Genomic DNA, 26,372 nt, shown 5'->3' with positions numbered 1-26,372 from the left:
GAGAATTAAGGGACAGAAGTTTAGGGGTAACATGAGGGGGAACTTCTTTACTCAGAGAGTGGTAGCTGTGTGGAATGAGCTTCCAGTGGAGGTGGTGGAGGCAGGTTCGATTTTATAATTTAAAAATAAATTGGATAGTTATATGGACGGGAAAGGAATGGAGGGTTATGGTCTGAGTGCAGGTAGATGGGGCTAGGGGAGAATAAGTGTTTGGCACGGACTAGAAGGGCCGAGATGGCCTTTTTCCATGCTGTAATTGTTATATGGTTATATGGTTATAAGAGATCTTCCCCCTTTCTTGCTCTGCATTTGCCAGGAACTGTTCCCCATCCTGCATTAATCTTTTGTTTCTATTCAGTGAAGTGTCTGCTTTCTTGATGGAGACTTGGGAGCAAATGAACTTTGCTTCCCTTTTTCTGCTTCTGTAAGAAGGTCAGGCTTAGCTGCTTTCCAGCACATATGCAGAAATCTGAAGTAGCCTGCGAGGGGGCTATCATATGTGAGAGGGCACTCAAGCTATCATATGTCACATTATTTTCATGGGATTATAAACCTGCCAGAAACTATGGAAAAATGATTCAGAATCTTCTGTATCCCATTCCCATGACCACTTTCCTACCTCTGACAACCTTCCCAGAATCACCATCATAAAACTATAATACTGCATGATATTTCCCACATAAGACACAGTTACTGCATCCCACATGCAATCAAACCCTTCCCTACCTGCATTGTCATACTCAGCTTCCCTTCTCTAATGTTTTAAAATAACAGACTAAATTAACCTCATGTTTAAAAAAACAAGTAAATGATAAAGGTCCCTCATTAAAATCATGTGCATTTTTGCTTTCTATATAGTTATGCATGTTATCATGAAATAAACATTAACTCATGTAGAAATGTGCAATTTATTAAATCACTGCATTATTTAATCCACAAGGTAAACAGGTTAAGCATTGATTGACAATAAACAATGCTGCAGCAGATCTTTTACTTATTACAAAAAACAGCTATGTGGGAGTGATATCAATTTGTTTTACTCACCCAGTTTCTTGAGATAGTTGCAAACTATCTGAATTTCATTTGTCTGGTTTGTTAATATCAGGAGACATAAGAGAATGCAGATGCTGAAATGTGGAGCAGAAAGCAGACTGCTGGAGGAACTCGATTATCAGCTGTGGGAGGGGAAACATTTGTCGATGTTTAGGGTTGAGACTCTGCGTTAGGGAGACTCCAAGGGAAGATAGCTAGTAAAGGAGAGGTTGGGGGTGGAGAAGGGGGGTGAGATAGCGGCTACTAGGAGTCAGAAAGACAGGAGGGGTGGAGGGTAACAGACAGATGGAGCCAAGTGGGGGGGGGGGGGGGAGTAGAGGATGCCAGCCATTACAACTTCCCTTCCCATTCCCACTCTGGCTTGTCAGTCCAATGCAAACTAAAGGAACAGCATCTCCCATTCTTCCTGGGTAGTTTACAACCAGATGGTATGATCATTGAATTTTCCAATTTCAGTTAACCCTTACCTCCTGTGCCCCCCTCCCCTACCGATCTGCCTCTGGTTCACCCATCTTTGTCCCCTACCTTCAGCCCCCATCACCCATTCTTGTCCCGTCCCCATCATAATTCCATCCACGAACCACCCACACATTTCACGCACTAGATTCCCTCTGCCTCCATCTGCCCTTCATCTTTCCTCTATTCGTTTTCTTGATCACATTCCTGACTTATTAGCATTGTTAGCCTTTGCATCCCTGCTTAATATCTGCCAACAACTGTCTCCATCTACACTCTCCTTTTCCCTCCCCCAACACCTGGCTCCATCTGGCCTTTTTTTCCTTGTCTCCTTCCACCTATCCCCCATCTGCCTCCACCCCTAACTCCACCACTCTCCCTTATTCCTCTCCATCTGGCTCTAGTTGCCTGTAATCCTTGACCCCTTCAAGGTCCACTTACTAATCACCTACTGTCCCTGGATTTACCCCCATCCCTCTCCTCTCCCAATCCTGATGCAGGGTTTTGACCTGAAATGCAATAATCCCTTTCCCTACAGATGCTGCTCCTCACTGAGTTCCACAAACTTTGTTTTTTGTTGATGATATCAGAAATTGTATGTGTTGCATAGCCCCAGGGGGTCTCATTATGCATCTGTTTGCAACTTTTCATCCAGTGTCATGCTGGGCAGGAGTGAAACTAACTTAATTATTTTACTTGTGCAGTTGTATGCATTTTTACTTATACAGTTGCATTGCAAACATAATGCAGGCCACTTCCTTGCTATTAAGTACTGGCTTACTTTCACTTGGGATGCCGAACTCCTCTTGTTTAAAGATCTGAAAATCAAAAATGAGCTCCAAAATCTTGTGATAGCAAGAAAAGTTAAGATGACTGCTAAAACAGCAGATAAACAGGGAAATTGAATTCTTGAATGGGAATGGATAGGCTCAGATTTCTGTTGAATATATTTTTTCAAAACATTTTGAACTTAATCACAGATAGCAATGATTCAACAAGTGAATTTAATGTGTTCCATTCAAGATGATAGATTGAAAATGACTGAGGTACTGTATATTTGTGATTTTTTTTCACATAAAAATTATGCATTGCTAGACCTGTTGGTTAAATTCATGGATGCATAACCAGGTTCTGCTTCAAACTGAAGATAAGGGCCAAATAGGCACACAATTCAACACAGAAAGAGAATTGCCGTTTGTTTTTATCATTTGCTTTGTTTGTAAGCGCATTATAATAGTGTGGATACCTATAGACGATACCACAAATAGTGGGATAATAAATCACTTAGATCAAAGCAAGCCAAATGAGATATAAGACCAAGAAGGTTAAAATTTGGAAGATATAATTCAGTAATAGTAGATGTGAAGTGCTGTTATTAAGAAATACATATTAGAATTAGGCAGAATCAATGCAATAAAGGAGTCAAAGAATATAGACTTGCTGGATCATATGTTAATAGCTGCACAGAAACCCAATAATGTCATTAAAAACAGTAAATGGAGTTCAAAATTTCACCAAATAGTTGTAGAATATTAAAACTAAGAATAATGAGCCTGTGTGCAATCTTATTAAAGTATACCTCAATACTATGTCCAGTATTGAGATTCACTAGGATGCCTCTCTTTTCAAAAATATAGAAACAAATGGGATGAGAAAGTTTAGTTCATTTTCATTTGAGAAAACAGATGACAGTTATACAGACGTCTTTAGAATAATAGGTGAGATTTTGCAGGGAGATTGTATATATATGGAGATGTGATTGTGGAGCTGATTCACAGCATTACTGGTTAATATGGAATTTATATTGATATTCAAAATTAAAATGGATAGTTGGGTGAAAGAAAATGAAGTAAAGGATTATTGAGAACAGGCAAAGGTAAGTGTATTTAGGACTACTGCTTCAGGATGATCTGTTTCTGAATTTTTATGTATTCATATGAATTATTGTCGGAAACTGCTTTATATTTAAGAAGAAAATTAATGTGTTCCAGATTTGAGGTTTGATATTTGTGATTGTGCTGTTAATCATAAAACACCCAAGAGATTCATAGGAATGAAGAAAGGAAAATGTGAATGTTTTAATGAAAGGAAAGAGCTCAAAAGAAAATCAGACTGGATGTCCATAGATTCCAAGCATTTGAAATACCAATCTTTCACCATAACCATCAGACCATTTGTTGCAAAGATACAGGGTATTATTCAGAAAATGTAAATTCAGTCAAGAGGGATTTATATAGCATTTAAGAGTACAATCCTTTTTGAAAAATGAGTGTAGCTTAGAGAGAGACATTTTCAATTTAGAAACGGGGATGTCTACATCTGATTTCTGAGTCCGAACACCAGTGAACCAGGGGTGCTTTGCACAGTTTGTGTCTGTGAACAATCTAGAAAATAGCATCCTTAAGGATTTAGTAACTAAAAGCTCGGTGAATTAGATCAGTGGTCTGAAATGTCGTCTGTCCACTCCCTCCAGAGATGCTGCATGACCTGTTTAGGTCACTTGGCTCTGTATAAATAACCAAAATGGCACTTTTACTTCGGTAACATGGGATACAGATTGGGATAAACTCTGAGTATACCTGACACCCGCATTTGAAGTAACATATATTTGAAAGTGCCAGGGGCTCAGAATGAAGATGCTTTTTCTTAGTGAGTTTTTCTTCAATCTTTATCGTGCAGAGAGCTAGATGTCAGCTCTTTGACTTCTTTCCATAAGTCCATTGGGATCATGACCTTTACAATACAACATGCCATTGTTCCCCATTCATCGAGTTCATCATTGACCTCATATATTTTTTGAGATCGTCCCTTCACAGCCTCTAAATGTAATGCCCCAGCCACCAGCTTCCACCTTCCATAAAACCACAAGCAGGTAGACCCATCATTTTTGCCAGTTCTTTGGTGTCTTTGGTATGGTTTTTATATTCTCAGATGACTAGATTACTCATGACCGTAAAATGAGGTCTTAATTACAGAAGAAGAGTCTCCACCCGAAACGTCACCCATTCCTTCTCTCCAAACGAGGTCTTGCGCAGAAACTTGATTCACAATAAAACAACATCTTGCACAGAATGGAATTCAGAAAGACTTAATTAAGTGAATGAGATGATTTAAAGAATGAGATGATTATCCACAAATTAAACTTCGTTTACAGTAGATCCAATTTTCTGTTGCAATGATGGGTGGACACTATAACATAATCAATGCAGTTCCTGAAACTTGGGTGTCATCACATTAGCACAATCCACATCGCTATTTACTAATCATTAGCCCTCACTATTCTTTACTCGACAACAATAGGCCACTCTTCTTTCCTGACACTTTCCTTTGCGACTGAATGGCTGTAGTTGGCCTTCGAGTTCTCCCCTTTTCATTACCCAAGGATACAAACAGTCCTTGAAGATGAAGGAGCAAATCAACTTCCAATTTTGTGAATTGCCTTTGATGCTGATGACATCATCTCTGATGTGCCGAGGAAACCAAAGACAGATTTAATGATTACTAGACTAAGTTGGGACCCGTTGGGTCCCAGCATCACACGGGAGGACTGGTTCCCCAACGCAATATTCCACCTCTCCACCAATTCCAATATTGGTGGCCTGGGGGGGGGGGGGGGGGGGGGGGGGGGGGGGGGGGGGGGGGGGGGGGGGGGGGGGGGGCTTTCTGGAGCACTAGTATGGGTGTTGTGGGCTGAAGGGACTGGTTTCCAGAGGGCTAGTATGGACAATGTGGTCCGAATGGATTCTTGGGCTGGCGGCTCAGTCACTCAAGCCTGTTGTGCTGGCAGCTCACTCACTCACGATTGATGGGCTGGCAGTTGACTCGTGGCTATTCCTTGAAATTCCATTTCAAGCAGGGTGCAAGGCCACCAAATTCAAGTGCAGTTTCTTACCACTACAAGCTGGGTGCAAGGCCACCTAATTCAAGTGCAGTTTCTTACCACTTCAAGCTGGGTGCAAAGCCACCAAATTCAAGTGCAGTTTCACACCATTTCAAGCAGGGTGCAAGGCCACCAAAGACAGTGAATCGTGACCTCTCCCTCCTCTATCATGCAGAGACTGAGCCACGCCCACACATCTAGGTTTTATAGTCCCTCCCCCCTCCTACCTGAAGGGGCGTGGCCGTCATGGCGTGATTGACAGGAGAGAGAATCTCAACATTTTTTAAACACTGATAACTCTTTTATTTTTCATTGATGGGAAAAATCCTCGGCACCTGATGAGCGGAGGGAGACTCTGAGTAAGATGGCCAAAAATCACAGCTGTACATGGTAGCGTTTTTTCTAAAATCAATATAAAGCGCAAACAGGAAGTGGTCAAGTTTAGAATTGTAATTATATAGAAGGCAAGGCAATTTTAATTAGACAAGACAACTGTAATTAGGCAAGGCAAGGCAACTGTATTTAGGCAAGGCAACTGTAATTAGGCAAGGCAACTGTAATTGGGCAAGGCAACTGTAATTGGGCAAGGCAACTGTAATTGGGCAAGGCAACTGTAATTGGGCAAGGCAACTGTAATTGGGCAAGGCAACTGTAATTGGGCAAGGCAACTGTAATTGGGCAAGGCAACTGTAATTGGGCAAGGCAACTGTAATTGGGCAAGGCAACTGTAATAGGGCAAGGCAACTGTAATAGGGCAAGGCAACTGTAATTGGGCAAGGCAACTGTAATTGGGCAAGGCAACTGTAATTGGGCACGGCAACTGTAATTAGGCACGGCAACTGTAATTAGGCAAGGCAACTTTAATTAGGCAAGGCAACTTTAATTAGGCAAGGCAACTTTAGCATTTCCAAACCACAGGCAACACAGCTTTAGCATTTCCAAACCAAAAGCATCACAGCTTTAGCATTTCCAAACCAAAGGCAACACAGCTTTAGCATTTCCAAACTATATTTTCAAACCACATTAAGGGCACTGACAGGTCAGTAAAACCACTCACAGTTTAGTAGATATGTGTTCAGTGTTATTCACAGCTCAGACTGAGAGACGTGACCCTCTCATTCCCCCATCTTGCAGAGAATGACCGGGCACTCAACACTTCCGCGTTTTATAGTCCCTCCGGAAGGGGCGTGGCCTTCAGGAGAGAGAATCTCAACATTTTTTAAACACTAATAACTCTTTTATTTTTAATCGATGGGAAAAATCCTCTTGTCCTGCGCAGCGGAGGGGGACTCTGAGTAAGATGGCCAAAAATCACAGCCGTTAGTGGCAGCGTTTTTTTCTAAAATCAATATATAGACCATGAAGTGGTCAAGATCAGACTTTTAGTAATATAGATTTTGTAAAACATTGCTATTTAATTTGCAGGGGTAACCAAAGTTTCCAGTTCTTTGTCACTTTAATTATCTATTGCACTTCCACTTTGATCTTTAGCCTCCTACACACTATTACTACAAAGTTTAATGTGATCTCAAGAACTCTACCTCATCTTACGACTTTGCATTCCAGCTTCTTCAAGAATCAACATAGAATTCATATATTTCCGATAACCATTTTTAGCCTTGTGTTTCATGTTAACAGCATAATTGTTTTTACTCTCCTCATGTTTCATATTCCACTTGTCTCACCCTATTTACACCTATTTCAGACTATCTTGATTACCATTTCAACCAATATCACCACCACTCATTCAAACTCTGCTGGTCTCTATCATAACCTAGATCTTTCTTTTTGTGGCCCCTGACCCTCTGCTCTTCCCCTACAATTTATAACCTATTTTGTTTCAAACTTTTCATGTTCAGTCATCATTCAACTGAAGTTAGCTCTGTTTCTGTCTGATGCTGCTGGACTAACTGAACATTTCAACATTTTCCAAATTAATGTTCCCCAAGACGACTTTGTAACTTTCTGAAATAAGCTTGAAATTGGACATGGAAACATGATTGTTGGCAATGAATTTTGACGTCATTTAAATGAATAATTAACCATATTGGAGGATACCCCTGATGAATTTCTCCAGTGGTTTACTGAGATATACAGTCATCAAAAGTTCAATGTCATTCCTCATTTCATGACTTGTCAGGTGTTGGGTGTGAAGAGAGGGAAAAGTAATCTATAGCTTCTGCTCAATTAAGAATAATTTTCTTATAAGTGTACCAAGCTGTTTCCATAAATAATCTGCAAAGAATCACACACAATGAACAATATTTTTGGTGTGATAGCAAAGTGAAATTTACTCCCATGAAAATGTACTCCCATGAAATTGTATACCAGCTTATGTGGGAGAGGAGAAAGCAATAAATAGTCCCAAAATAGAGTGGACGAAGAGGTGATTGGTTGTAACCAGTTGAACAGCTGCTATTAAAAATAATAAAATAAATGGTTTCTGGAAATATACAATTAAAAAAACGAATTGCTTAATTAACTGCCGTAAATTGGCCATTAGTGTAGTAAGTGGCCATAAAATCAAAGGTGGGAATTTGATTGCACATGGGAGATAATAAGTTACAAGGTTACAGCAAAATGTAATTTCAAATAATTGCTGTGTATACAGTGGCTTGCAAAAGTATTCATACCCCTTGAACTTTTCCACATTTTGTCACATTACAACCACAAACGTAAATGTATTTTATTGGGATTTTATGTGATAGACCAACACAAAGTGGCGCATAATTGTGAAGTGGAAGGAAAATGATACATGGTTTTCAAATTTTTTTACAAAAAAAAAAACTTGTGTGTAATCTAATCTCAGTATAAATACAGCTGTTCTGTGAAGGCCTCAGAGGTTTGTTAGAGAACATTAGTGAACAAACAGCATCATGAAGCCCAAGGAACACACCAGACAGGTCAGGGATAAAGTTGTGGAGAAGTTTAAAGCAGGGTTAGGTTATAAAAAAATATCCCAAGCTTTGAACATCTCACGGAGCACTGTTCAACCCATCATCCGAAATGGAAAGAGTATGGCACAACTGCAAACCTACCAAGACATGGCCGTCCACCTAAACTGACAGGCCGGGCAAGGAGAGCATTGATCAGAGAAGCAGCCAAGAGGCCCATGGTAACTCTGGAGGAGCTGCAGAGATCCACAGCTCAGGTGGGAGAATCTGTCCACAGGACAACTATTAGTCGTGCACTCCACAAATCGGGCCTTTATGGAAGAGTGGCAAGAAGAAAGCCATTGTTGAAAAAAAGCCATAAGAAGTCCCATTTGCAGTTTGCCACAAGCCATGTGGGGGACACAGCAAACATGTGGAGGAAGGTGCTCTGGTCAGATGAGACCAAAATTGAAGTTTTTGGCCTAAATACAAAACGCTATGTGTGGCGGAAAACTAACACTGCACATCACCCTGAACACACCATCCCCACTGTGAAACATGGTGGTGGCAGCATCATGCTGTGGGGATGCTTTTCTTCAGCAGGGACAGGGAAGCTGGTCAGAGTTGATGGGAAGATGGATGGAGCCAAATACAGGGCAATCTTGGAAGAAAACCTGTTAGAGTCTGCAAAAGACTTGAGACTGGGGTGGAGGCTCACCTTCCAGCAGGACAACAACCCTAAACATACAGCCAGAGCTACAATGGAATGGTTTAGATCAAAGCATATTCATGTGTTAGAATGGCCCAGTCAAAGTCCAGACCTAAATCCAATTGAGAATCTCTGGCAAGACTTGAAAATTGCTGTTCACAGACGATCTCCATCCAATCTGACTGAGCTTGAGCTATTTTGCAAAGAAGAATGGGCAAAAATTTCAGTCTCTAGATGTGCAAAGCTGGTAGAGACATACCCCAAAAGACTTGCAGCTGTAATTGCAGCGAAAGGTGGTTCTACAAAATATTGACTCAGGGGGGCTGAATACTTTTGCACGCCACGCTTTTCAGTTTTTTATTTGTAAAAAAATTTGAAAACCATGTATCATTTTCCTTCCACTTCACAATTATGCACCACGTTGTGTTGGTCTATCACATAAAATCCCAATAAAATACATTTACGTTTGTGGTTGTAACGTGACAAAATGTGGAAAAGTTCAAGGGGTATGAAAACTTTTGCAAGCCACTGTATGTATTGCTGTGTGCCTCTTCTGCTGTGTACCTGAATGGCTGTGTGCCCGTTCTGCTGTGCACTATGTGTACTATGCCAAAATATCTAGCAAATACCGAAAAAATATGAAATCTCATCATACATTCACTATTCAAAGTTAGTTGCAGAGAAGCTACACAATATTGTTATGCTCCTATATAATTTCTGAAAGATTATTTGAACTTTACTTAAATGTTTTTTATTCATGCTTCTGGTGAATGTGGTACAAAATTATGCTGAAAGCTGAAAACTGGATGATTTGCTGATGTGCTTAAGACTTTTTTACTTAAAATGTAGAACTACTAAAATGAAGGAGTAGTTTTGTGCAATCATTGCATCTAATGATAATTCTTTCTGCAGATGGGCTCGTCAGTTCATTCCTCTCGCTAATTCTTCTATTGAAACTCTGAAATTGAAATTTGTCAACAGCAACCCAACAAATTTTTCAGTAGAAATTGATCCAAGAAAGGAGGTACGTATTTGTATAAAATGATCATATAACCAAAGTATTTGTTTTTGTTTGGAGACATACAATTCACAGTATTAGATCAGCATAAATATCTTCCAGTTAAATAATGAGGATAGTGCAAGTGTATCTACCATGCCGCATCTCTAAAGTCTAAAAGTATGAAGTAAAATCTAAAGATTGTCGTTGTTATTGCAAAGAAAATAGCAACATGTAAAAGCTGCCTGGCAAAGGGGAAAAGAAGAGAGCACTGTAAAGGTGGTTTTACCTACCTACCATAAAATGCATTTGTTATTTCAATATAGCCATTTAGTAGTATGTCAGTTGTCTGTGTATTAACATTTGCACAGGGGATATTTATGGCTACAGCAGGTATATTAGCAAGGAGACACAAAGAACTTCAGATCTTGTGTAAAAGACAAAGTGCTGGTGTAACTTAATGAGTCAGGCAGTATCTCTAGAGGGTACACAAAATTGCTGGGGAAACTCAGCGGGTGCAGCAGCATCTATGGAGCGAAGGAAATGGGCGACGTTTCGGGCCGAAACCCTTCTTCAGACTACGTACAAACTCCATACTGACAGCATCCATATTCAGGATCAGACCTGGATCTCTGGCGCTGTAAGACAGCAGCGCTACCAGATGCCACAGTGCTACCCTCTATTCATCCCTTTTGTGATCACAGATGGTGCAAAGTGCAACCAGCACCATGATGCCTTCAACCTTACTCAATCATGTTTATTACTTCAATTCCACTGGACCATCAGGATACTTACTGGCAACTTGGCTACAGGCAGCACTGCCTACATACTTAGGTCACCATTTCTATCAGGAGGCCAACGTCATCCCAGATCCTTGGTGCCAGCAGAAATCCTATGGGCATTTTTACTACATCCTCCAAGATTTTAGATGATCCTGAAAACCTCTACAAATTATCACTATCTTCAAATCCAACGTGGTGTACTATATGTGTAAAATTTGGCCATCAGAAGTGATGAGCCTTCCATTTACCAGGGCCAGCAGAATGAGGAATAAAAGTAGCACAAAGAGGTAGAGAACCAGGAGGAGCCCGAGGGCGGGCGGATGGGAGGGTGGGAGGAGACAGCTAGAGGGTTAAGGAAGGGGAGGAGACAGCAAGGGCTAGCCAAATTGGGAGAATTCAATGTTAATGCCATAAGGACTCAAGGTCCCCAGATGGAATATGAGGTGCTGTTCCTCCAATTTCCGCTGTTGCTCACTCTGGCAATGGAGGAGACCCAGGACAGAGAGGTCGGATTGGGAATGGGAGGGGGAGTTGAAGTGCTGAGCCACTGGGAGGTCAGGTAGGTTATTGCGGACTGAGCGGAGGTGTTCGGCGAAACGATCGCCCAACCTACGCTTGGTCTCACCGATGTAAATCAGCTGACATCTAGAGCAGCGGATGCAGTAGATGAGGTTGGAGGAGATACAGGTGAACCTTTGTCGCACCTGGAACGACTGCTTGGGACCTTGAATCGAGTCGAGGGGGGAGGTGAAGGGACAGGTGTTGCATTTCTTGCGGTTGCAACGGAAAGTGCCCGGGGAGGCCGTGGTGCGGGAGGGAAGGGAAGAATTGACGAGGGAGTTGCGGAGGGAGCGGTCTTTGCGGAAGGCAGACATGGGGGGAGATGGGAAGATGTGGCGAGTGGTGGGGTCACGTTGGAGGTGGCGGAAATGGCGGAGGATTATGTGTTGTATTTGCCGGCTGGTGGGGTGAAAGGTGAGGACCAGAGGGACTCTGCCCTTGTTGCGTGTGCGGGGATGGGGAGAGAGAGCAGTGTTACGGGGTATGGATGAGACCCTGGTGTGAGCCTCATCTATGGTGGCGGAGGGGAATCCCCGTTCCCTGAAGAACGAGGACATTTCCGATGCCCTGGTATGAAATGTCTCATCCTGGGAACAGATGCGGCGTAGGCGGAGGAATTGGGAGTAGGGGATGGAGTCTTTACAGGGGGCAGGGTGGGAAGACGTGTAGTCCAGATAGCCATGTGAGTCAGTGGGTTTGTAATGTATGTCGGTCAGGAGTCTGTCCCCTGCGATGGAGATGGTGAGGTCAAGGAATGGTAGGGAAGTGTCGGAAATCGTCCAGGTGTATTGGAGTGCCGGATGGAAGTTGGTGGTGAAGTGGATGAAGTCAGTCAGTTGTGTGTGGGTGCAGGAGGTGGCACCAAAGCAGTCGTCAATGTAACGGAGGTAGAGGTCGGGGATGGGGCCCTGGTACGTCTCGAACAAGCATTGTTCAACGTACCCGACAAAGAGGCAGGCGTAGCTGGGGCCCATGCGTGTGCCCATAGCTACGCCTTGTGTTTGGAGGAAATGGGAGGAGTCAAATGTAAAGTTGTTGAGGGTGAGGACCAACTCCGCTAAGCGGAGGAGAGTGTCAGTGGCTGGGTATGGGTTGCTCCTCTGGTCGAGGAAGAACCGGAGGGCTCCGAGGCCATCCTGGTGGGGGATGGAGGTGTAGAGTGACCGGACATCCATGGTGAAGATGAGGGGGTGAGGGCCCAGAGAGTGGAATGCGTGGAGGCGGCGGAGAGTGTCTGAGGTGTCTAGAACATAGGTGGGGAGGGATTTGACCAAGGGGGATAGGATGGAGTCAAGGTATGTGGAGATGAGTTCGGTGGGGCACGAACACGCAGAGACAATGGGTCTGCCGGGAGAGCCGGGTTTGTGGATTTTGGGGAGAAGGTAAAAACGGGCCGTGCGGGGCTGGGGAACGATGAGGTTGGAGGCTTGGTCAGGTAGGGCGTGGGAATTGATGAAGTCGGTGATGGTGCTAGAAATGGTGGCCTGGTGCTCGTCAGTGGGGTCATGGTCCAAGGGTAAGTAGGAGGAGGTGTCCGAGAGTTGGCGCGTGGCCTCAGCTTTGTAGAGATCGGCGCGCCAGACTACCACGGCACCTCCCTTGTCGGCTGGTTTGATGACCCAATCTGGGTTTTTGCGGAGTGATTCGATGGCAGTGCGTTCAGAGGGGGAAAGATTAGAGTGAGACAGGGGAGTGGAGAAGTTGAGGCGGTTGACGTCGCGGCGGCAGTTCTGAATGAAGAGTTCCAGAGCCGGGACTTTATGAGGGGGGTTCCACGAGGAGGGGGTGCGTTGGAGACGGGAAAAGGGGTCATCATTGGGGGGCGAGGACTCCTTCCCATGGAAGTGCGCTTTAAGGCGGAGACGACGGTAGAAGCGCTCCAAGTCATGGTGGGCGCGGAACTCATTGAGATGGGGATGGAGGGCGACAAAGGTGAGACCTCTGCTGAGGACAGACCGTTGGGTGGGGGAGAGGGGGAGGTCGGGGGGGATGGTGAACACCCGGCAGGGGTGGGAGTTGGGGCCAGAGGAAGGCAGGTGGGTAGACTGGGGACGGGGCGATGTGTGGGGGGGGGGGGGGGTTGTGGGTGTTGGAGGAGTGGTGGGTGGTCAGGGGGTGGGGGGGAGAGAGGGCTGTAATGTGGGTGGGGAAGAGCGGGTGTGACATGGTTGGGGGGGGATGGGGGAGGGTCAGTGGAGCAGCCACTGAGGTTAGCACGGCTGGGCAGACGGGCGCTAGGACCCAGTGGAGTTAAGTCCAGGAGAGTGGGAGTAAGCAGCGTGGAGGCTGCAGGCCCAGTGCAGAGTCCAGGCTCCAGGTAAGGCGACGGCTGTGGGTTGCTGGAGGGGGGTGGAGTGGCGCGGGTCACCGGACCCGATGGTCGGAGTCCAGTGGCGCGGGTCAACGGACCCGATGGTCGGAGTCGAGTGGCGCGGGCCACCGGACCCGATGGTCGGAGTCCAGTGGTGGTTGAGTCGGGGTCCGCGGGCGATGCGAGGGTCGTCCCGGTGGGCGGATGGTCGGCAGGTCGGCGGCGAGATGAATCGGGTGCGTAGCGGCGGCCATGTTGAGAGCGCCCCGGTTCGGCGGCGATGTCGGGTCGGGCGGCGATGTCGGAGGAATCGGCGATGGGGAGGGAGTCCAAGTTACCGTAGAAGCTGCGAGGCTGGGCGTCATCGGTCGGCAGGTGAGGGTCGTCGGCGGCATCGATGTGGAGGTCGGTGAAGGCGGCGTCCCGGTGAGTATGGAAGTCGCTCCTAGTGGCCAAGATGGCGTTGCGGGACTCGGGCAGGCAATGCGGGCCAGAGTTGGGGCCCGGAGTCTGCGGGCGGTCGAGTCGCGGAGTGTAGGCATCGGGAGCGGCCTGGAGTCGGGATAATTTAAGGTCCTTGGTGGAATTAAGGTAGGCCAGGAATTTTTTATTAAAGAGGTGGATCTTCCGGCGGATGAAATACAGCTGGGGTCCGTTGCAGGTCTGGGTTAGTGAGGCCTGAAGTACAGGGAGTGTCGATGTGAGGTCCTGTTGGTGCCGGCGCATCGCGACCAGGGTGGATCTCAGTGCCCGGTTGGAGAATTGCTGGGTATGCCAGTGGATAGCCAGTCGGTACCGATGGTCCGGTTGGGGTCCGAACTGGAGCTTGCCATCTCTAGAGCTTGCCATTGCTGCATCAAGGATGTGATACTGTCTCTGGACAAACACCTACATATCTTCAAAATTGAAAGAAACAGAATGATAGAGGACTAGATTGCTGTATGATTTAAGACATTTGATGAATTTGTCTTTTTCAGGAGATGATCTATGACTCCTTCTTTGATCAGAACAAACACCATATGAGTGGATTAGGCTTTGCCAGGACTAACAGGCTCCTTCAGCACCCATAGGGTCATCTACTATCCAACTCTCCTTCATGTTTAATTTAGAGATGCAGCATGGCAACCGGCCCTTCGGCCAACTGAGTCTGCGCTGACCATCGATCACTGGTAGACTAGGTCCTGCACACTAGGGGCAATTCAAAGAAGGCAATTAACCTACAATGCCTGCACCTCTTTCTAATTTGGGAAGAAACCGGAGCACCCGGAAGAAACCCACGTGATCAGAGGGAGAACGTACAAACTCCATACTGACAGCATCCATATTCAGGATCAGACCTGGATCTCTGGCGCTGTAAGACAGCAGCGCTACCAGATGCCACAGTGCTACCCTCTATTCATCCCTTTTGTGATCACAGATGGTGCAAAGTGCAACCAGCACCATGATGCCTTCAACCTTACTCAATCATGTTTATTACTTCAATTCCACTGGACCATCAGGATACTTACTGGCAACTTGGCTACAGGCAGCACTGCCTACATACTTAGGTCATCATTTCTATCAGGAGGCCAACGTCATCCCAGATCCTTGGTGCCAGCAGAAATCCTATGGGCATTTTTACTACATCCTCCAAGATTTTAGATGATCCTGAAAACCTCTACAAATTATCACTATCTTCAAATCCAACGTGGTGTACTATATGTGTAAAATTTGGCCGTCAGAAGTGATGAGCCTTCCATTTACCAGGGCCAGCAGAATGAGGAATAAAAGTAGCACAAAGAGGAAGAGAACCATTGTTAAACAATACCCCTAGAGGGGGGGGGGGGTCTAGAGCGTTAGTATGGGTGTTGTGCGTTGAAGGGAGGGCTTTCCAGAGGGCTAGTATGTACTTTCCAGAGGGCTAGTGTGGACATTGTGGGCCGAATGGATTCTTGGGCTGGCGGCTCAGTCACTCAAGCCTGTTGTGCTGGCAGCTCACTCATGGCTGGTGGGCTCGCAGTTGACTCACGGCTATTCCTTGAAATTCCATTTCAAACGGTGCAAGGGCACCAAATTCAAGTGCAGTTTCATACCATTTCAAGCAGGGTGCAAGGCCACTAAAGACAGCGAGTCGTGACCTCTCCCTCCCCCATCTTGCAGAGACTGAGCCACGCCCACACTTCTGGGTTTTATAGTCCCTCCCCCCTCCCATCAGAAGGGGCGTGGCCTTCATGGTGTGATTGACAGCTGCCTTGCCTAATTAGAGTTGCATTGCCTTCTATATAATTAAAAGTCTAATCTTGACCACTTCCTGGTTGTGATCAAGGTTAGACTTTTAATAAATATAGAAGGCAAGGCAGCTCTAATTAGGCACGGCAGCTCTAATTAGGCACGGCAGCTCTAATTAGGCACGGCAGCGCTAATTAGGCACGGCAGCGCTAATTAGGCACGGCAGCTCTAATTAGGCACGGCAGCTCTAATTAGGCTTGGCAGCTCTAATTAGGCATGGCAGCTTCCTTTAGCACTTTCAAAACCAAAGGCAAGGCAGCTTGCTTTAGCACTTTCAAAACCAAAGGCAAGGCAGCTTGCTTTAGCAATTTCAAAACCAAAGGCAAGGCAGCTTGCTTTAGCACTTTCAAAACCAAAGGTAAGGCAGCTTGCTTTAGCACTTTCAAAACCAAAGGCAACACAGCTTGCTTTAGCACTTTCAAAACCAAAGGCAACACAGCTTGCTTTAGCAATTTCAAATCCAAAGGCAACACAGCTTTAGCACTTTCAAACCAAAACACACTTTTGCATTTTCAAGCTACATTTTCAAACAACATTAAGGGCACTGACAGGTCGGTAAAACCACTCACAGTTTAGTAGACATGTGTTCAGTGTTATTCACAACTCAGACTGAGAATTGCGACCTCTCGCTCCCCCAATCTTGCAGAGAACTGAGGCACCTCCACACTTCTGGGTTTTATAGTCCCTCTGGAAAGGGCGTGGCCTTCAGGAGAGAGAATCTCCACATTTTTTAAACATTAATTACTCTTTTATTTTTCATCCATGCAAAAAATCCTCTTGTCCTGCACAGCGGAGGGGGACTGTGTAAGATGGCTAAAATTCAAAGTCGTACATGGTAGCGTTTTTTCTAAAATCAATATAAAGCGCAAACAGGAGGTGGTCAAGATTATACTTTTAATTATATAGAAGGCAAGGCAGCTCTAATTAGGCAAAGCAGCTCTAATTAGGCAAAGCAGCTCTAATTAGGCAAGGCAGCTTGCTTTAGCACTTTCAAACCCAAAGGCAAGGCAGCTTGCTTTAGCACTTTCAAAACCAAAGGCAACGCAGCTTGCTTTAGCACTTTCAAAACCAAAGGCAACGCAGCTTGCTTTAGCACTTTCAAAACCAAAGGCAATGCAGCTTGCTTTAGCACCTTCAAAACCAAAGGCAACGCATCTTGCTTTAGCACTTTCCAAACCAAAGGCAACATAGCTTTAGCATTTCCAAATCAAAGGCAACACAGCTTTAGCATATCCAAACCAAAGGTAACACAGCTTTAGCATTTCTAAACCAAAGGCAACACAGCTTTAGCATTTCCAAACCAAAGGCAACACAGCTTTAGCATTTTCAAACTATATTTTCAAACCACATTAAGGGCACTGACAGGTCAGTAAAACCACTTACAGTTTAGTAGACATGTGTTCAGTGTTATTCACAGCTCAGACTGAGAATTGCGACCTCTCGCTTCTCCCATCTTGCAGAGAACTGAGGCACCTCCACACTTCCGGGTTTTATAGTCCCTCCGGAAGGGGCGTGGCCTTCAGGAGAGAGAATCTCAACATTTTTTAAACACTAATAACTCTTTTATTTTTAATTGATGGGGAAAATCCTCTTGTCCTGCGCAGCGGAGGGGGACTCTGAGTAAGATGGCCAAAAATCATAGCTGTAAGTGGCAGGGTTTTTTCTAAAAACAATATACAGAACAATAGGAAGTGGTCAAGATCAGACTTTTAGTAATATAGACATCCGGACCAAAGTCATGAGGTTATTTGGCTTATGAAGTCTGTGCTGGCTCAGAGCAATCCCATTTTCTTACTAACTTTCCCTTTAATGTGTACTCCTCCCCACATTCCCAATTGGAATGGTATGTAAGCATCGTCTCTTAATCATGCTCACAACTTGTTTCCAGAGGCTGCATGATCCAAAGTTGCAAAGAGAGAGCAAGCTCTGCCCATGAGAAACCACATACAATCTTCGACAGATGTCAAAGTCATGCCTGAGTTTCAACCTTATGTCACATATGTCAAGAACTTTGAATTCTTCCGTATATCCCTAACATTCATACACATTGTAAAACACTCAAAGTGTATAAAAATCAAAAAAGACCTTGAAAAAAGAAAATAAGTCATTATAAAAATAGACAAAACTTTTATTCAAATAAAAATCATTCAAGAAATTTAAGTTACCTTGTACTTGCTCGTCTAATCTAGCAGAGGTAATTGACTTTAATATCAAAGACTATTGAATCTTTGGCAATTACACACCGAGAGGCAGCCATGGCCTGCCCGAGTAGTCACACCTTGTCTGATGTGGATACCATCTTTTGCTACTAAAAATATTGTTTTAGTGAGCTATTTTGATTATGAAGGTACGGGTCATATTTTGTAGGTATGTCAGAATGAAAATTACCAGATTTCAATGCACCTATAATACCCGGAAGACAGTCTGATGGGTGCATTAAAAGAGAAGAAATAGTACCGTATATTGTGGTGATTGAAGTAAATAGACAAAGGTGCGAAAATGGAAATATTTGAGCATTGTTTGTGTTATCAAACCGCAATTCAACTTTGAACTGTGATTCCAAGTTTGGTGAGGCCATTAAAATCCCTTCAGTATTCCTGCAAATCCTGAGAGCTATCTCCTCTTTCATTGCTTATTTCTTTCCAGATCTATCTGACTTTTTGTCTCCAGGAAATCATGTTCCTTTCCTATGGCACATGGCCTAAAATACAGCTGTGCCATATATTTTGCTCATTGGAATATGTTACCATTTTTCTGTAACCAGAAACAAATATACAGACATCAAGATGCAATTGTGGTCTTCGGTTTTCCATAAGCTTCAAAAATTCTGTATTAAATCACAAGACCACCTTGTGATCTCAGCTGTCGACTGATGGCTGTAGAAAGGTTACCAAGCACTGTTTGCATAAATAACATATTGCCAATATAATCCATTATAAGTTTAAAAATGCATATCAATTAAATGATTTTATTTCATCCTGTTCACAGATAATTGTGAATCCTCTGACTACAACTGAAGTACCTGTCCAATTCTTCCCTTCAACACTGGGAAAAGGCAATCATTCCGCGACGATTATCTTCAAGTGTCCTCAAGTGTGTTTTCTCATTTCTTTTCATAATCTATATTAATGGTATAGAAGTAGAAGTTTGGGTAATTTTATGTAAATTCAGAGATGTCACAAATATCTATGGTGACGAGATGCCTTGGATCAGGATAAAGAAAAGAATTGTCCTGATGCAAAAGGGAATGGCATTTAACATAGATTGTGCACATATGTGAAGCATATATAGTAAACCATATTTTTTGAACGAAAACCTGCTGACTAGAAAGGCACCAATATGTCAGAAGGCATGAGCCTCTAAAGTTTCAGAGCTAGCATCATGAGGCAGAAGGCCACGGTTGATCCACTTAAAGGAATGATAAACAAACCTTGCAAATATATAGATGGGAATTGGAATAAAAATGTTAGATAACTGGCCCACATCATTAATCCAACTGTAGACACAAAATGCTGGAGTAATTCAGCAGCACAGGCAGCATCTCTGGAGAGAGAACCCATTCCTTCTTTTCTTCTCTTCAGAGATGCTGCCTATCCTGCTGAGTTACTCCAGCATTTTGTGTCTATGCTCGATTTAAGCCAGCATCTGCAGTTCCTTCCTACACATTAACCCAACTGTTTTCACCCACTGGATCAGTGAAAGGTTTCCAGTTAAGCATTTGCTGTTATAATGTACAAGAGGCTGCTTTAGCAAGAAAGTGGAAAAAAAGACCACTGAAGGGAACCAATGTAATATTTCGACAAACTTTAATTAGGCCATACCTAAAATATTGTAATTAATTTTGCTCCATTTAATTGTTGGGTGACAAAGTTATTTTAGTTATTTTCTGAGATTCTGTCAGATTCTTGCGTGTTAATTACCAAAATGTTAATTTCAATCATAAGATTCACAATCCTGCCATTCATGGGAAACTGCTGCAGTGCACCTTCACTGATCGTGATCTTTAGAATTACATTGAGATACTTCTATACAGGCAGTAATCATCTCTGATTTATTTATGGAAATGGAACTTCTGAGACTGACCATTTCTCCGAAGGAGTTCATGAAGCTACCATGAATGAGCTTCTAACAAATTCTCTTTGAGCTTTGTGGTCCAATTTGGCAGACTATTAGTGTAGATTAGTTAAGAGATAAAGTGTGGAAACAGGCTATTTGGCCCACCGAGTCCGCACTAACCAGAAATCACCCAGACATTAGTTCTACAGTATGTCCTACGCACTAGGGACAATTTACAGAAATCAGCTACCTTCAATAATGGGGATTGAAACATATTCAGTTATATATTGAATAAAAAGTTGAAAATACATCAACTGGTTGATTAAAAACAAATTGCAGTCGTTTTAAAAACACACAACAAAAACACCCATCGTCCTTAGACTTCCTGCTGCATCTTATGTCTGCCCTCAGTAGCTCTCAGAGCATCTGAGGTCCGGCTATTTACTTTCTGCAGACAAAGTTAGGAGTTTCAATACTTTGCCACTTGCAGCTTTCTGATGCTAGTTATGCTACCTTTCTTGAGTAGCCAGCTGTCCTGGTTGAAAGTTTCTGATATTAGTTACACTACCTTTTCTTGTCTTGAAGCACGCTATCCCTAGTGGACAGTGAGCAGCTGGAAAGGAAGGGTTTGGGGCTGGGGTGGAAGATGGTGTACATAGAGGGAGCTTCCCTAGGTACAGGACTGTATGTGCAGGATTTCCTTACACTCATCCACCACTTCTAAAGTTAAAATTGTCATCAGAAATCTGAGTGTCTGCTCCTATCAATGCAAATGCATTAGTGAGCTGATTCAGTCGTCAATTCCCCTATAAGTACTGGGGCCATTATGCCAATTTGCATTGGTTAATTGCAATAGATTTCCGGTATTGATGAGAATATGAGGCATTTACCAATTCAAGTAAGCCATTTTATAAGTGCAAGCAAAAGATTACATGAGGCAAATGGGCAGAAGTTCCCCAAGTACTACCTTATTAGCAATTGTTTCTATAGTCCTTCTCAGGTTATGAATGCCTGTTATGTACAGCCTGTAGATGATGCAATCACTTGGGAAACCAGCAGGATGGATTTTTGTTTGCTGTTGCCGCTGCAGGTATCTTTTGCCATGGGTGAACTCAGTTCACAGCACTATCTGACGGTTGAGTTGAATGCCCTGCTTTAATAATTCATTGCCCTTGTCCATATTTAAATATATTGCCAAGCAGCCACATTTCAAACTATGAACAGTTCTCAGGAATGGGACTCTTTCATAACCTGGGAGGACCTGTATGCAATTACCACCTTAACATCTTGTATAATTCTTTCAAATTATGGTTTTGCTTAACAAAAAAAAAAATCAAAGCAAACTTGACTCCTGAATCATTTGCACAAATCAATCAATTTCTCCAGTTAAATTCCACCCACTTTTCTCTTCAAAAAAGAGGCCATTGGTGAATGTTCCAAAGTTTTCCTTTGTCATTGAATGGTGATAGCCATTGCTAATTAATTTTTTTGCAAGCAATTTAACTGTTATTGCTGAAAGAAACAGTTATGGATTTCTTATGTAGCTAACTGCCTTCCATTTGTCTCAACAGTTACAAGAGTGGACCTTTCATCTGTCAGGAATAGGCTTGCTTCCCCTTCAGATGGACCCTGTTAGTATCACCACTTGTGTTAACTCTCATGCATCAGTTATCGTGCCTTTCAAGAATCCAACTGATGATTATCTTCTGGTAGATGTGGTGCTGACAGGTAATGAACCAAAGCTCATTAAAATAGATCATTTTAGATTTGTCGTTTTGAATTTTTATTATTGATATAGTTACTTTATAATAGTTGTAGCTTAAAATTTAGTGGCAAAGCACATATAAAAAAACTTGTTTATCAAAATATGCTGGTATCACAAATAGATTATTCAAAGGCTTAGGAAGGAACTGCAGATTTTGGTTGAAACCGAAGATAGACACAAAAAGCTGAAGTGACTCAGCAGGACAGGCAGCACTTCTGGAAAGAAGGAATGGGTGACGTTTTGGGTAGAGACCCTTCCTCAGACTGGTTAAGGATAAGGGAAACGAGAGATATAGATGATGATGTAGAGAGATAAAGAACAAGGAATGAAAGATGCAAAAAAGTAACTATGATAAAGGAAGGCCATTGTTAGCTGCTTGTTGGGTGAAAACGAGAAGCTAGTGCGACTTGGGTGGGGAGGGATAGAGAGAGAGGGATTGCCGGGGTTACTTGAAGTTAGAGAAATCAAAATCCATACCACTGGGCTAATTGACTTTCCCTAACAGATTAGTGGTCTTCTCCAATAAGTAGTTGAGCAATCCATACTAGGCTGATTATGTTTACGCTCTGGAACTTGCTTGTCTAATTGATCTTAGCCAGGCCAGCAGCAACGGCAGAATGCCAAAGCACGGAGTTTAAATAGGGAATATTATCTAACATGTAGTCACAAGGAACTGCAAATGCTGGTTTATAAAATAAAATCAATCACAAAGTGTTGGAGTAGCTCAGCGGGTCAGGCAGCATCTCTGAAGGACGTGGGTAGGTGATATTTTGGAATGGAACCTTTATTCAGACTGATTATGGGGGGGGGGAAGATGGAAAAGAAGTGGAGGCAGGACAAAGCTTGGCATATGATAGACCGATGAAGGTGGGCTGGGGGAGGGTGATTGGCAAAAGGTGGACAGAATAGAGTTTAAAAGGTGACAAAAGGGTTTACAATAAGGTGAAAAATGTGAAGCCAGCAGCAGGGATATAAGTGGAAGAGGAAAGAGTAAGGGGGGGCAGAATAGTGGGAGAATGAGTCTACACCCATGCAGGGCACAGGGAAGAGAGGGGAAGATAAAGGGTGAGGGGTAACATAAAATTGGAGAATTTAATGTTCACACCATTGGGTTGTAAGCTACCTTAGCAGAATATGAGATGCCATTCCTCAGCTTTTATGTGGCCTCACTCTGGCAATGGAGGAGACTCAGGATAGAAAGGTCAGTATTGAAATGGGAAGGAAAGTTTAAATGGTTAGCAACTGGGAGGTCCAGCAGGCCTATGCCTATCATGATGGTTGCTGAGTCTTCACTTGGTTTTGCTGATGTAAAGGAGGCCACATCTGGAGCACTAAATCAGATTAGAGGAGGTGCACATGAACCTTTGTCTCACCTGGAGGAACTGCTGGGTGCCTTGGACAGGTTGGGTGAGTGGGCAGATGTATGGCAGATGCCGTTTAATGTGGATAGATGTGAGGTTACCCACTTTGGTAGCAAAAACAGGAAGCCAGATTATTATCTAAATGGTGTCAAGTTGGGCAAAGGGGAAGTACAATGGGATCCGAGGCTCCTTATTCATCAGTCAATTAAAGTAAGCATGCAGGTACAGCAGGCAGTGAAGAAAGCAAATAGCATGTTGGCCTACATAACAAGAGGAGTTGAGTATAGGAGAAAATAGGTCCTTCTGCAGTTGTACAGGGCCTTAGTGAGACCTAACCTGGAGCATTGTGTGCAATTTTGGTCCCCTAATTTGAGGAAGGACATTCTTGCTATTGAGGGAGTGCAGCGTAGGTTCACAAGGTTAATTCTCGGGATGGCGGGACTGTCATATGCTGAGAGAATAGAGCGGCTGGGCTTGTATACTCTGGAATTTAGAAGGATGAGAGGGTTTCTTATTGAAACATATAAGATTATTAAGGGTTTGGACACGCTAGAGGCAGGAAACATGTTCCCGATGTTGGGGGAGTCCAGAACCAGGGGCACAGTTTAAGAATAAGGGGTAAGGCATTTAGAACGGAGACGAGGAAACACTTTTTCACACAGAGAGTTGTGAGTTTGTGGAATGATCTGCCTCAGGGCGGTGGAGGCCTGTTCTCTGGATACTTTCAATAGAGAGCTTGATAGGGCTTTTAAAGATAGCGGAGTCAGGAGATATGGGGAGAAGGCAGGAACGGGGTTCAGATTGTGGATGACCAGACATGATCACATTGAATGGCGGTGCTGGCTCGAAGGGCCGAATGGCCTACTCCTGCACCTATTGTCTGTTGTCTATTGCTGGCGTTCCTGGATGAAAGTGAAGAAAGAGGTGTGTTACATCTCCTGCAAAAGTACCTGAGCGGGGAGGGGGTTGGGAGAGGGATGAGTGAACCAAAGAGTTGCGGAGGGATGGTCTGCAGAAGGCAGAAAGGGGTGGTGATAGGAAGATGTGACTGGTGGTGGGATCATGTTGAAGGTGAAGTTGAAAATTACCACTATTTTTCTAAAATATTCCACTTATTTACGGTTTACTTTGATTTGACATGATGGGAAAATGCATTTGTTGTAGATTTGTTCCATGGATGTGAAAGTAAATTATAAAAGGAGTTTAACCTTCATTTCAGATGATGAACAAATCACCCACAATAAAAGTCCTGCAGATCTGCTACAATCCATTAACAAACATGTTGTTTTCTGCATTCCATTGAAACAAAGTAGAGGTAATGATTTTTAGAATATTTTGACCAAAAGTGCATTCCTGCAGTTTTTAAATCATGTACATGTTCAATCCATAAGATCTGAAATTGTTATTTAATTACATATTTCATCACATTAGTGGCAGTTTTTTATAAAACTCGTAGTATTCCAGCCAACATGTAATATGATTCAAAAGTCCAAGACCAAAACTATTCAGTTAATACATTCTACAGATTTTCTGGAACCTTTACATTATACTGTATCTGTGTCACTGTCGCCATCATTTACAGTCTAGGTTGTGGATTTTCTGAAAGCCTTGCATGAATTGTTGAGTGAGGCATATGTTCATCATACCAACAGTGCATTGAGTGGAAGACCAAATATGTATTGACTACTTAGCCATTTTTACAGAAACCTCAAGCAAAAGATAACTTAATTTTGCACATGCAGAGCTTTTATTGCTCAACAAATTTTTCAAATGGCTGTAAGGATTCTTTGCAAAATAACAAACCAAATTGCCTTTAAATTCACTATCCAAGACCCTGGACACCTACAGTACACTTTCCTGAGTTGGATTGGAGAATCAATCAAGCTGACTGCCACTTCAAGGGACAGCCACTTCAGCATTGTGAGGCATCAGTAGTGAGCAGGCTTTCGGCAGTATTGTGTTGTGACCCCACCTCTTCTCCCCCCCCCCCCCCCCCCCCTACCACCACCTCTGGAGCACACTGACAGCTTCTGACAGATGACAAAGCTGGGAATAGAGGCAGACATCTGTCAAAGCTGCAATGCTTTTCCATACAGATGTTAAATATCTCCGACATTCAGCGACAAACCTATTAAGATTGCAGTAATTGTTTTTTGTTATAAAATCATTATGTGTTTGAAATTGTAATTAATTAAACACACAATACAATGTTAAGAAATAATTGGAAACATTGAAGTAATCTAACTTCTTAAATAATTGATGAAATCACTTGAATTGTCTTTGTAATTTGGACAAGGCAATCCCAGCCTATTTGACCTCATATGATGTTTTAGAAACATTGGGGGAATGATGACTAAACTAGGAAAGCTGTCCAACATAATAATTAAGCAACAACCTTCCATGGTTGTACTAACACACACACACATACAGAGCTCTTGCATCACATTCTCTTGGTATAGATGTCTAACTGAGAGGACAGATCTACCCGACGTGGTGACAGGATGCTTCCAGGTGCAAGCAAGTTGCCCCAAGAATCCTGATTCCAGGGCCAATGATCTCTCATAGCACCAGGTCAAACTTGGCCAAGAAAACCTTCTGATTTCCACCTACTATCTCCTTTCTGCTGAGGAATCAGCACACCTCGATGGTGATCAACATTTGGAAGAGACACTGAAATATCAAGGAGACAGCATGGGTGGAAAATGCATTGTGCATGACCAAGAATGGTGTAGCAGTGCTATCACTGAATGAACTAGCTGAGTCCTTTAGGACTTAACTTCCATAATGCGTCTTTGTCAGTTAGTTATCAGACTACAAATTTAATTTCATATGGAATATACAGTATATTCAAAATCTGGGTCATTCACCCCATTGAGCTTATTCCAGTCTGAGCAAATCCACCAATCTCTTTTTTCTGCCCTTGTTTCCCTTTACTTTCACTCATTTCCATTAACACTCCTTTAATTCACGCAACTACTCACTCACAATAGCCAAATGATATAACAACCAGCATATCTTGGGGATGTGGGAGAGAGCTAATTTTGGTCTAAAAGTAGCATGATTCATCACAAATGTGAAGGGTCTTCCCAAGAAGAATTTGTGGAATTGTACCAGTGAAGATGATAGTCACTGCCTCCTTTTCAATCTGGGCATTATTCTTCTCACTATGTAAGAAATGCATATGCCATCAGTCATCTCTGGCCCCAGCACAATAATGCAATCACAAAGAAAGATCATCAACACCTCTACTTCCTCAGATGATTGAGAAGATTTGGTATGTTACAGAAAACTCTAAAGAAC

The 26,372-nt window shown here is 43.2% G+C and overlaps 1 protein-coding gene across 1 annotated transcript in view; it reads left to right on the top strand.

Annotated features, from left to right (window-relative positions):
• The window catches only part of cfap47 (cilia and flagella associated protein 47), a 433,070-nt gene that overhangs the window by 309,109 nt on the left and 97,589 nt on the right, over window positions 1–26,372 (top strand). The window contains exons 53-56 of the mRNA XM_033032292.1: window positions 9,884–9,995; window positions 18,879–18,983; window positions 21,518–21,674; window positions 24,292–24,387. Of these exons, the coding sequence (XP_032888183.1) occupies window positions 9,884–9,995; window positions 18,879–18,983; window positions 21,518–21,674; window positions 24,292–24,387 (470 nt within the window). The remainder of the gene's footprint in view (window positions 1–9,883; window positions 9,996–18,878; window positions 18,984–21,517; window positions 21,675–24,291; window positions 24,388–26,372) is intronic.

The sequence above is a fragment of the Amblyraja radiata genome, chromosome 14 (assembly GCF_010909765.2).
Source record: "Amblyraja radiata isolate CabotCenter1 chromosome 14, sAmbRad1.1.pri, whole genome shotgun sequence".
NCBI lineage: Eukaryota > Metazoa > Chordata > Chondrichthyes > Rajiformes > Rajidae > Amblyraja > Amblyraja radiata.
Note: the sequence above shows the minus strand (reverse complement) of the source record. Positions and strands in the feature narration are given on the sequence as shown.